General features: G+C 33.5%; 1 protein-coding gene across 5 annotated transcripts in view; it reads right to left on the bottom strand.

Moving 5' to 3' along the window:
• CARMIL1 (capping protein regulator and myosin 1 linker 1) overlaps positions 1-13,697 on the bottom strand; it is a 349,103-nt gene that overhangs the window by 157,820 nt on the left and 177,586 nt on the right. For all 5 annotated transcript variants that reach the window (XM_074273008.1, XM_074272988.1, XM_074272991.1 and 2 more), the window contains exons 6-8: positions 7,799-7,896; positions 7,383-7,453; positions 6,768-6,841 (exon numbers count right to left, since the gene is read on the bottom strand). In XM_074273008.1, the coding sequence (XP_074129109.1) occupies positions 6,768-6,841; positions 7,383-7,453; positions 7,799-7,896 (243 nt within the window). The remainder of the gene's footprint in view (positions 1-6,767; positions 6,842-7,382; positions 7,454-7,798; positions 7,897-13,697) is intronic.

Raw genomic sequence — 13,697 nt, 5'->3', positions numbered from 1 at the left:
TTGGGAAAAATTTATGCACAACACACTTTTAGGCTTAGTCTGGATTATTAACATTTTTTCCATCCTTTTCTCAAGTCTTGACAGTAAACAAAACAAATCAAAACCTGATTTAAAGCATTTGCTCATTTCCAAGATATAAATGTTCATCCTAAAAATTTGACATTTAGTTCTTGTGAGCCAGTTAAAAGTAGCTCTAGAACACCTTTGCATGGAACACTTTGAACAGACTAATGAAGTCTATAAACCCTCTCTCAGAATAATATTTTAAATGCATAAAATAAAGTATGTAGGATTATAAAACCATCCTAATAAAATAGTTTTCAATTTATTAAAATCAAAACAATTTCACGGACACTTAGTTAAGAAACCCAGGCTAGAGAATACCTTCTTTAGAAAGAAGAGAGAAGTATAGCCAAGATGCCAAAGTAAAGGCAAGAACTCATCCAACATCTACCTCACGCTGCTCTAAACTCCTTTTAAATAATGTCTCTAAACAAATTTTAGAGCATCAGAACACCCAAAAAAGACAGAGAACATTTTTCAGGTGAAGGCAACTTAGTAGCTCAGTAGAAAAGTCTTTGACATCAGGATGGGAATCCAGCAAGTAGTCCTGATGCAAGCTATCAGCTCAGCCCCAGACCCAGTTCAGACTCAGTCCCGGCCCTGGCCACATTGCCAGCAAAGCAGTAGTACTTCCAGACCTCTCGGCTCAGAGACACCAAAGAGGACTTGGAAGGTCATCAGAAATAGTCTATGGAACCAGGATGGAAGCCCAGCATGCAATCCCAGTGCAGGAGGTACCAGCTTGCCCCTGCCCTAGCCCCAGCCTAGGCTCCAGCATCACCAATATGGAACCTCTCAATTGGTAGCCATACTGAACTCCCAGGTCAAGGAGAAAATATTGAAAGCTTCCAGAAAGAAACAACTCAAGTATATTGGAGCCACAATCAGAATAAAACAAGATTTAGCAGCTACTACATTAAAGGACCAGAGGGCTTGGAAACTGATATTCTGGAAAACAATGGAACTAGGATTGTAATCAAGCAAAACTACCTATCCAGCAAAACTAAGTATAATCCTTCAGAGGAAAAGGTTCAATGAAACAGAGGATTTTCAAATATTCATGATGAAAAGATCAAAGCTGAAGAAAAAATATGATTTTTCTAATACAGGACTTAGAAGAAACATAAGGAGGTAATCAGGAAAGGAATATAATCAGAGATTTAATAAGGTTTATCTGCTTACATTCCTACTTAGGAGGATGATTCTTGTAACTCACTAGAACTTTCTCATTATTATGGCAGGAATATGGAGACAGAGGGCACAGGTGTGAGTTGAATATTAAGGGCTAATATCTAAAAAAGACGATAAAATTAAGGGGGGAAAGAGAGAATGTACTAGGAGAAAGGGAAAGGGAGAAGTGGGACAGTATAAATTATTTACCATAAAAAAGAGGAAAGAAAAAGTTTTTCAGTAGAGAAGAAGAGGGAGAGGAAAAGGTAAGGGAGTGAACCATACTTTTATCAGAATTAGTACAATCAATATGGATATAAAAATCTGTCTTGCTTGCAGAAAAATAAGAGGGGAATGGGATGTGAGAGAGGGTGATAAAAGAGAGGGCATATGGGGAAGAGAGTGATTTTTTGACGATGAGCAGATTGAATGGAAGGAGAGAATAGAAAAAACGATGGGAGAGAGTGGGGAGATACAGTTAGCAATAGTAATTTTGAAAAGAATTTTAAAGCAAGTTTTTCTGATAAGGTCTTATTTCTCAAACATAAAGGGAAAGGAATTAAATATATAATCAGAGTCATGTCCCAATTGATAAATGACCAAAAGATATGATCTATGCCCAAAGAACTGTAAATTCATGCATATCTTTCGACCTAATAAATACCAAGAGAGATTTTATAAAGGGGGGAGAGAGGGAAGAGAAGGAAAAAGACTTATATGTACAAAAAATATTCATAACAGCTCTCTTCTCAGGGCAAAGAATTGGAAATTGAGGGGATGTCCATCAATTGGGGAATGGCTAAATAAATTGTCATATATGATTGTCACAGAAATGAAGAACAGAACAGTCTTGGGGAAAAAAAACAAAAAAACAAAAAACGGGAATATTCTCCATGAACTCAAGCAAAGTGAAATGCATTATATACAAAGGATTAGCAATGTTTTGGGATGACCAGCTCTAAGTCACTTTCATATTTACAGCAGTACAATAATCTGTTATTACTTTGAAGGATTTATAATGAAAAATCCTACTGTAGAAACTGATTGTGTCTGAATACAGATTGAATCATATTCTCTCTCCCTCCCTCCATTCCTCCTTCCCTTTTACTTTCTCTCTTTCCCCTTTATTTTTCTTGAGGATTTTTTTTTATTAGGGTGGGAGATATATATTTCCTACATGACTTTTATGGAAATGTTTTGAAAAACATCACATGTGGTTTCCTAATTGGGTTAGAGGATAGGGATAAGGAGAGAATCTGGAACTCAAAATTTTAAAAAATGTAAAGAAATTGTTTTATATGTAATGAGGTAAAATATTAAAAAAAAATAAGATTAGAAAAAAAGAGAAATATGGCAAACATAAGAACAGTATCATTACCAAAAAATGAGTGGAAAACAAAATAACAAATGAGAAATATAATTAGGAATAAGTCTCCTGCAAAATTCTAGAGTGGTAAAAGCAAACTATTTGGCATATACAATATCTGTAGAACTGCAATTTTTTAATTAAATGGAGGGAATGACCCTCCTGACAAAACAAGGCAGTAAGATAATCTGATATCATGGGAAGGGGTGGTAGGATATACTCTTTTCTTTCAGTGACAAAGTGAGGGTTGGTAATCATCAACTATTTCTTTGGTTCAGGACTTCTTAACCTGGGGGTGTCAGATTGTGAACTTGTACATACATGTATACATAAAGTGTATATCCACACATAAATTTATTTCTTTGTAACTTATTTCCTTTGCAATCCCATGTCTTTTATCATAGGGATTTAAAAATACTTTTTTGAAAAAGGGCTTCACCAAACTGCCATGATAGAAAAAAGGTTAAGAAAGTTAGCTCTAGCCTAAGTAGCAGAGGTTACACTCAGGTTTTCCTCTCATCATTCCCAATGAGAGTGAAAATTGTTTTGTAAAAGTAGACTATTTATAAATTTCAAATATACATCCAAATTCTTCAGAATCTAAAAGAATCACAAGTACTTTTTATAATTAATAAGAATTATACTCTATAGAACATTCTGCACTTGACAAAATGGGTGCATCACAACAACCCTGTGATGTAGGTAATATGCTATGATCCGAATTTTATATATTAGAACTGATAATTAATCTGGAAGAAGGAGCTCCAAGTTTTGACTCCAAGTTCAGTATTCTTTTATTATATATTTTTGCTCATAACACATTTTATAATTTTAACACATGAGATATTTATATGCAAATATGTTGGATAACTAGTTTTCCCCTGATATTTATCTGTATGTTTGAGGAAGAAAAGGGTTAATTTCAGGTATGGTAGATAAACTACACTAGAGATGTCCAAGTTATGGACTGAAATCATAAATTGAAACCAGGGACAGCTAAGTGGCGCAGTAGATAGAGCACCAGCCTTGAATTCAGGAGGACCCAAGTTCAAATCTGGTCTCAGACACTTAACACTTCCTAGCTGTGTGACCCTGGACAAGTCACTTAACCCCAGCCTCAAAATAAATAAATAAATTGAAACCAGACTAAAATATAATTAGGAGCAACTAAGTGCCAGAGTGAATGTAGCACTGACTCTCCTCAGAGGAGAATTCAAATCCAGCCTCAGATCACTTGCTATGTGATGTTGGTCAAGTCACTTAACTCCAAATACCTGCCCCCTCAAAAAATATAATTGAGAAATATTTAACAAAAATTTTTAAAATAAAATACAGCATGGATAATGTTAACTTTTGGTTTTCTGAATCAGGAGGTGGCATATAGGTGTTTATTTTTATTTAATTTTGAAGCCACTTAAAATCAGAAAAACATAGATTCAGATACTACTGCAGCACTTCCTAGCTATGTCACTGAATCACTTACCCATTTAGTATTTGCTTCCTCTTTAAAAAACAAGCCTAAAAAATGGAGTATACACCCATCAGTTGGAGAATGGCTGAATAAGTTATGGTATATGAATTTTATGGGATATTATTGTTCTTTAAGAAATGATCAGCAGGATAATTTCAGAGAAGCCTGAATAGACTTACATGAATTAATGCTAAGTGAAATGAGTAGAACTGGGAGAACATTGTACACAGCAAGATTATGTGATGAACAACTCTGATGGACATGGCTTTTTTCAACAAGGAGGTGATTCAGGACAATTCCAATAGAATTGTGATGGAGAGAGCCATCTGCATTCAGAAAGAGGACTATGGAGACTGAATATGAATCACAGCACAGTATTTTCACTTTTTTTGTTGTTTACTTGCTTTTTTTTCTTTCTCATTTTTTTTTCTTTTTTCATCTGATTTTTTATTGTGCATCTTGATAAATATGGAAATATGTAGAGAAGAACTGCACATTTTTAATATATATTGGATTACCTGCTATCTCTGGGAGGGGGGTGGGGATTAGGGAGGAAGAAAAATTAGGACGCAAGGTTTTACATGTGGAAATTTATCTTTGCATGTATTTTGAAAATAAAAAGCTATTATTAAAAAAAAAAAAAGCCTAAAATGAACACCTACTACATAAGGTGTTGTAATAATCAAACAAAAATCTATTTAAAATTGTTTGCAAACCATAAAATATACAAATTCTAAGTATATCATATGTACCAGATTTTCAAAGTTGCTCCTAAGTGTTCAGATTTAAATTTAAATCTTTTTGACTCTAGGGATTCCACCTATTGCAGCACTCAATTGACAGTAAATGGTTGGGACAAAGAGTAATTTGTTTCAGCTAATAAAAAAAAAAAAAAAAGTTTTTGTACAGCAGCTTTGGAACCCAGACTTCACTTATGTATATGTTATAGGAACAAGCAATACTATCTTACAACTTTGAACTCTAGCTATGCCTCTACCATAACTCTGGCACATGGTACCAAGTAACAATAGAATTTGTAAGGAAGTATTCACATACAATCACACACACACACACACACACACACACACACACACACACACACACACACACTGTGAAAATTATTTTATTAGGTTCCTTAAAAAGGGAAAATTAGTTCTAAAGTTTAGTTTGTTAATTATAAAGAAGGTGCTAATTTTAAAGAACTTAGTTAACTACAGTAATTGTAAGAAGGATGCAATTTTTAAAAAACAAAACCATAGGCACCATTCAATAGCACCAAACTAATATATAAATGAATGTTAAAAAGTTGATATATTGTCCAAAACAACAACAATAACAATAACCAAAAGTGAACATCCACTTTGAAGAAAACTTTTATAAGCATTGGATTCCCTAAAAGCAATGCTTATGACAATCTTAGGACTAACCTTGATTCTTATCAAGAAGGAACTTTCTTGTGAGAATGAATTATATACTAATAGAGAACAGCAGCAAAGGAAAAACAATTTGGAAGGGAAACAAAGCTGGGAAAAAATCTTTACAGCCAGTATTTCTGATAAAGGTCTCATTTTTAAAATAAATAAAGAACTGTGTCCAATATATAAGAATGCAAGTCATTGGGGCAGCTAGGTGGTGCCGTGGATAGAATGCCAGTCCTGAAGTCAGGAGGTCCTGAGTTCAAATCTGACCTCAGTCACTTAATACTTCCTAGTTGTGTGACCCTGGGCAAGTCATTTAACCTCAATTGTCTCAGCAAAAAAAAAAAAGAAAAAAGAAAGAAAGAAAGAATGCAAGTCATTCCCTGATTGATAAATGGCCAAAGGATATGAACAATTTTCAAATTATGAAATTAAAGCCATCTATAGGCATATAAAAAAAAATGTTTTAAATCACTATTGATTAGAGAAATACAAATTAAGACAAGTCTGAAGTACTACCTCACACCTCTCAGATAGGCTAAGATGACAGGAAAAGATAGTGGTGAATGTTGGAAGGATGTGGGAAAACTGTAACACTAATGCATTGTTAGTGGAGTTGTGAATGGATCCAACCATTCTGGAGAGTATTCTGGAACAATGCCCAAAGGACTATAAAACTGTGCATCCCCTTAGTTCCAGCAATTACTGGGTCTGAATCCCAAGGAAATCACAAAGGAGGGAAAAGAATATATATAAAAATGTTTATAGCAGCTCTTTTTGTGGATCAAAGAATTGAAAAATGAATAGATGCCCATCAATTGGGGAATAAATGAATAAATTGTGGTATATGAAGGTAATAGAATACTATTGTTCTATAAAAAATAATGAACAAGCTGATTTTAGAAGGATCTGGAAAAATTTATATGAAGTGATGCTGAGTGAATCAAGCAGAACCAGGAACACATTGTACATAATAATAGAAAAATTGCAATGATCAACTATGAAACACTTAGTTGTTCTCAGTGGTTTAGTGATTCAAAGCAATCCCACTAGACTTTGAATAGAAAATGTCATCTGCATCCATAAAAAAGAATTGAGACTGAATGTAAATCAACACATGCTACATTTCATTCCATTTTTTTTTTGTTTTATCTCTCCCTTTTGCTCTGATTTTTCTTTCTCAACATGATTCATAAAGTAATGTGTGTTAAAATAAGCAAACTAACTAACAAACAAATAAATAATTTAAAAAAAAAAAAAAAAGTTAAGTCATATTTACCTGTGGTCAAGATGGCTAAAATCTTGCAAATTCAGTTCCCGGGTGTCTTGGGTCAGATAAATAGTATCCACATCCTATAAGAAATATAGCTTGCTCTTTTAAATAGTTCATAAGTAGAATCAGGGACACAAGAAAAATGTTAAAAGAAATGAATAGTTTTTTTTTTAAAAAGACACCCAGCTCAGCTGGGTAATCAATCCTAGGAAATTTGAAAAGCCTTACAGTATAAGGACAAGATGCTTTCATTAGGTAACAGACAAGAAAGAAAGCAAGAAAACCTATTTTTACCTATCCTAAGAACAATGATTCTCAAAAGTGGTCCTCTGAAATTACGGATACATAGAAATTTTATTTCTAATATGGCATATATCTATAAATATATTCCATATAAACAAAAGTTTTTGGAAATCTTTGATCATACTGGTAAAGCCTAAGGACACTTTCACAGAATAATCTTTCTTGATAAGATTTCTTGATAATAATAAAAATAAAATAATAAAGAAAATCAATTGAATTAAAATATGATTATTAATTATATTTTAATATACATAAAAGTTTATAAAATCTAATTTAAAAATTCCTATTCTAGATTAAAATTTGGAAAGATGGACTCACCCACTGTACTTCTTCCCTGTATGGAAATCCAAGCCAGTCACAAACACAGGCATACATCTGAGAAAATCCTCCTAAAACAGTTAATTGAAACACTTGTGAAAATCATAGGTTCACTGTGATTAAACAATGCAATTTAAAAATTTTTAAATCTTAACCATTTAAAGCTGTTTCTGATAGAAGCTTGTAGACTAGGAAAACAGAACCAGGATAAAGCCACATATGTTAAAGTAAATACAGAGTAGTTTGCAATGAGGCATAAATATAGGATTTTTATCCACCAATCAAGATTCACCCTGAGTCAATTATAGGTTAAAACTAATTGCACCTTTACAGTAACTTGCTAGGAATAGAATTTAACTTTATGAAATGAAGAATTTTACCTAAGATTAATATTATAGATTTGAGTGCCTACTTACCACAAGGCCCTACTTCTGCCACAGTCTGGCTATCCCATAGTGCTTGGAGATTGGTGAGTCTTTCTGAGGGTTCCATAGAAATTTTTTTCATAATTCTCCTAAAAGACAATGTCAAAGAACATAAGCCAAATTTCCTTAGCAATTTTCATAAAAGTTTATTTTATGGAAATGAACTGTACTTTCTATAACAGATGTATTCCTGAAAAGTTGTTCATATCCTAAGCTTTCCCAAATTGAGTTATATTTGTATATACATACGCTAAGGAAACAATTTTCAGGAATCTAATGGAAAATTAAATTGTAAAGTTAAGACTTCTGTTTGTAATATAACTAGACCTAATTTACCTTCTTGGGAAGTTTGGGTTGTCACTTACAGAATGACCAAGAAATAAAGTGCCTTGTTCTGGGATTTTAAGAATAAATGAAATCTAGTTATTAAGTGAAGCCAGAGTGCTAAAAAAAGAACAATACTCTATCAAGGGGCAAGCTAGAATGTTTCTTTAACTACATTAAGTAAAACAACTGAGCTTTCTTTTCCTTCTACATAGCAACTTTAGCTAACTTGTTTCTCCTTCATAGTTCTTGCCTACAAGGAAAACTAGGATTGAAAAATACATTGTTTTAATGATATATAAGAAAGCTATTGAGGAAAAATAAAGGAAAAAAACCCATGCCCTTTCTGTTTTGGGGACTTCAAAGTAGCCAGGTCCAGAGTAGTCTGAAGTGGTAAAGAAAATAAACCCATCGTATCATTACTCAGGTTCTTAAATCTCATCATTATTATTTCCCAAATCAAATACTTAATACAGAGCTGCCATGACTTTTTGCCTATTTCCTTTCCAATCCCACACTTAATAATATATTCCACAGATCAAAGACAATCAATATGAGGGTAGGGTAAACATTCATAATGTCAAGTGGCTTTTTCCTCTAGACTATTATAATCATTGTGTACATTACTCTTTTCATTTTTCTCATTTTACTCTATCATTCCATAAATATCTTCTAAGGTTTCTGTATTTTTTATATGCATTATTGTTTACTAGACAACAATCCATTTATGCAGTTTTTTCAGTCAGTCTCCCATTAGTGGGCACAGACTTTATTTCTAATTTTTTGAATCCACAGAGTACTGCTATTAACATTTTGATATATATTAGACCTTCCTTTGTCTTTAACTTTCCTAGAATATATTCTCAGATTGATGATTCAAAGGATATATACATTTTAATCAACATTCCCAATTAATATCTAAAACAACTGAACTAATTTACAGCTTCACAAATAATATATTAGAGTATCTATCTTCCCACATTTTTTCTACTATTGACTGTTCTCATTTTTTTGCCATTATTACCAATTTGCATCATGTGAGATGAAACTTCAGAATGGTTTTAATTTATGTTTTTCTTACTGACTGATTTGGAACATACTTTCATATAATTATTTATTGGTTTCAATTCTTCTTTTTAAAAGTGCTCAAATTCATTGAGCATATACTAGGGAGTACCACCAGACTTAATAATAGCATTTATAATTCAGACAAACTTATATTTGCTCCTATACCTTTAACTTCTATTTCCACATATATTACCTCTAACTTGTATAAAGTAATATATAATACAGTGCTTATGGAAAACATAGAGCTAATTTCATTGTACTGCACTGATTTTAAATATGAAAAATTCTTAAGACAGTCACATGTGTCATCAAGTATAAATGATTACATTATCTATGGTCAATTAAGTCAAGCATGTTAAAAGAATAAGCAAAAATTCAGTCATACTACAAGAAAACTGCAGTGTAACCAAAAAAAATATGCTATTCACCACATTTAATTAGGAAGAACAAGCCCTGAAAGAGCAAATATCTTAACTAGTATAACAAAAAAGAATAATTAGCAATAAGCATATTTCCACTGATAGTAGGAATAAAGCTTAGGTTAAAATTAAAAGAAGAAAAAAAATTAATGAAACAACAAAAAAAAAGGAAATAGAAGACCTAAAAAAAAAAAAAAAAAAAAAAAAAAACAAGAAAACCTAAAAGATGGGAAAGTAACAGCAAAGTAGAATGCTATCTATATATTCTTTTCATGTTAGGTGGTATAGTAGGGAGAGCCCATGAAGTGAAGAACTCCAAGATTAAATCTGGCCTTAGGCAATTAGCAACTGTGTTACCCAGAGCTAGGCACAAAGCCTTGGTTTGCTTCCATTGTCTCATAAATAGGGATAATAATAGTCCCTACCTCCCAGGGTAGGTTGTTATGAGGATCAAATAAAATAATAATTAGGAAGCATGTAGCACGGTACCTGGCATATAAGTAAGCATTATATAAATTTCAGATGTTCCTCTTATTCTCACAATCATCTGGGTGATGATCATGATAATGATGTTCTGGTTATTTAATAGCACTATAATTCAATATACATAGTAATAGTGGGTCTCTTAATGAGGAGGGAAAAAAGCCAATTTTTAAAATGAAATAATTAAGAAAGAAAAGAAATGAAAACAAAGAAGAAAAATAGAAAATCAGAATGGATTTATGGAATTATTATTATTATTTATAAAATAGCCACTAAAACAAAGATTAGCCACATTTGTATACATCTAAACAAAAAAGGTTTGCATTTTCCATATGCTATATGTTTTTTAGTTTTTTGTCATGCTGTTAGTGAAGGATGACTTTTTTTAGAGGAGTATACCATTTGGCATTATTAGTGACGTTATAAACAATCTTTATAAAAATGTATTATAATAAAAACAATGTAAAATACTAACTAGCTTTTTCCTTGCTTATCTTATCTTACTGATGACAATTGATAACAATAATCCCACCATATCTGCCAATTGTCATTTACCTAACATTTTTAGATTTGCAAAACACTCTGTATACATGATCTCATTTGAATTCTGCAACAATCATATTATTATATCCCTTTTACAGTCAAAGAAGCAAGAAGACCTGGGTCCAAATGCACTTATAATTCTGCTTGGACAACTCACTTCACCTCTTACGGTCTTATCCTCATCTTTGAGACAAAGGGTTTCAAAGATTCTATTGCTGGGTCCATACTCAAGGAAGCCAAAGACAAAATGAACGATTTCATATAAGTCAAAGTATCCCTTTTTGGAGATTAACACAAAAATTGGAAACAAAGCAAATATCCACAGTAAAATAGCCCTGGAGTCACAATGTCTGAGAATGTCTTTGAACTCAGATTTTCCTGACTCCAGATCCTCTTATTCACTGCTTTTCCTTGTGATTTTAATTAAGCAAATTCTATTGCTGTGTAATTATAATGATCAATCTTGGGTCTGAAGAAAAAGTGAAGGAAATGCACTTTGTCCTTTTTCCCTGGAAATGAAAGAGATGTACATGTAGAATGTCATTAACTTCTCAGATATGGAAACCATATCAGATGGGCTATTTGTTGTTGATATTGATAATATGATTTTAAAAGGAAAATCTAGTTATACAGAAATCACTGGTATATCAATACAAATTTTAAAATAAAAAATAAAGAGGGAACAGGATATTAATGTATGCCCTAGGTATTACCTTTTTTTGTCTATGGTTCACTGTTCATTAATATGTACCAAAGGCTGACAGAACAGTGGAAAAAATGTTAGATTTGGAGACCAAAAACTGGCCATGGAACCCTTTGGCAAGTTATAATTTCACTGGGCCTCAGATTTCTCAAATGTAAAATGTCTGGGTAGACCTATAGTATCTTCACAATCTCTTTTAAGACTAAAACTATGAAAGAAAATAAAATGTGCACCAAACATGTTATTGCTCATAAGTGATTTTATGGAAAATTCAAGCAACTTAAAAATATATAGTGTTATCCTCCTAATATCTTGAACTGTGCTGTCAAAATTCTGCACTATGAGATTGAGGAGGAAACCCAAAACTGAAAAATCCTTAAAGGAGAAAACCTCCTTTGACTCTGTCTCAGGGAAGGGACTTCACCCCAAGGACAAACAGTGTCATGTTTGTTATCTGGGTGGGGATGGCTCAGTCCCAAAGCCCATTGAATTCAATTCAAATTCTAACCCTGGCTGAAACCAAGCCCAGAGCCAACCTGGGACACCATCCACAGGCCCCTTTAGCTAAATCTCTTATTATAAAAGGGCCAAGCTGGAGTCCTCTCTTTGAAGAGAGTCTAAACATGCCATCACTATGCCTGGCACCAAAGACTCTCTACCCACTGGAATCCTATTTCCAGTGCCGTTTTATTTCTACCTTCACCTTTTACTAACTAGACTTTACTTCCAAACCCCATAATAAACCTCTTTTATCAATCTAGGTTTTCGGGTCTGTAAATTCCTTTACAGGGGACTCTACTCCACCACTAGACCTCATTTAACTCTGTATCCTTGCGCTGAATCCAAAGGGATTGCAGGGGAGCTCTATTTGACTCCCTATACCCCAAATCTGCCTCTAGACTTTAATTAAACCCTAATTTCATTTAGCTATCCCAATTCTAAACCTCATCAAGATAATTTATAAACATAACAGATTATTATTTTTGCAAAAAACAAAAAGTAACACTGATGTCTTTTATATCAGTAGCTTCAATATAAAGTCTAAGAAACACAAAAAACAGCATAGTTATTCACTCCTATTAACCTATGGACACATTATCTAATGTTCTGTCTAGTAACTTTATTCTACCATTAGAGTGTGATATAGTGGCATTATACTTTGCAGAGATATACACATAGATGATAAGATAGACATATACATTGCCATAGTTACTTCATTATTTGGGAGCTTCTGAAATAAAGTGTGGGAGAGAGTGCCATCTCCAGTCATCTTTATCTAAATCTTGCCATTGAACTCAGATGACTCTGGAGGGGCAAGTGAGGTAGGTGACCTTGCACAGCCCTCCTCATTTAAATCCAATTCACTTGCATATCATGGCAACACCTCCCAGATATCATGATCCTCTTGAATATAAATAGCAATCATTTCTGTTTTGGAAAGAAACCCTGAGGATCCTTCTCTCCAAGATTCATTCATTCATTTAGATTTTTTTGGAGTAGGTAAAAGGAGATTCTTTGCCCCATTACTACCTTTAATCACTGTATATTGCCTCAGTCAAACTGAGACCTGTTGAAGACTTTAGTCTCTCATTTTATCCAGGGCCAGCTCCAGGTGTCTTGATTTATATTTTGCCACTGGACCCAGATGGCTCTGGAGGGCAAAGTGAGGCAGGTGACCTTGCACATTTTCATTTGCATGGCATGGAATCACCTCCCTGATGTCATGTCTCTTCAAGAACAAAAGGCAAACAACAACTTCTGTAGGAGAAAAGAGGCAATATTGGACTGCCTACAAAAGTGAAGATCTATAAAGCTGTTTTGCTGACTCTCTGTTAGATGTCTCAGTTAGTGAAACCTAGATTACCAAGGAACAGCCAGGAAACTGAACTGCTTCCATTTCAATTGCCTTAGGAAAAGCTTGAAGATCATCTGGCAAGATAAGTACTGGACAATGAAATTCGAAGCATTCAAAGTCTACCTAGAGAGCAACTTTGCTGGACTGGCTGCATTATTCCAATGCCAATTTTGAAAGACTATTTTTGTTTACTCAAGGCAAGCAGAAGTCAGAAGATACTGAAAAGGTCTCTCTGAAGACTGGGCACAGTCCCATCAAAGGGACTGTGTTTTATGAGACATCTCCACTCCAAACATTTATTTAGATTACCTGTGCCTGACTGGTACAAAGTCCTTCACAGCCTTATACTGGTGCCATCAGCCAAGTCAGACACACAATATCCAACATAATTATGCCATTGTAATCCTCTTTAGTTTAAAGGACAACAAACAGTGGGTGATATAAGCAAACTTGAGAGTCTCTTGACTCCCAAGTGGATTTCCTTTCCATCACACT

Source organism: Sminthopsis crassicaudata, chromosome 1 (assembly GCF_048593235.1).
Source record: "Sminthopsis crassicaudata isolate SCR6 chromosome 1, ASM4859323v1, whole genome shotgun sequence".
In the NCBI taxonomy this organism is placed as follows: domain Eukaryota; kingdom Metazoa; phylum Chordata; class Mammalia; order Dasyuromorphia; family Dasyuridae; genus Sminthopsis; species Sminthopsis crassicaudata.
This window is presented reverse-complemented; position numbering and strand designations above follow the sequence as displayed.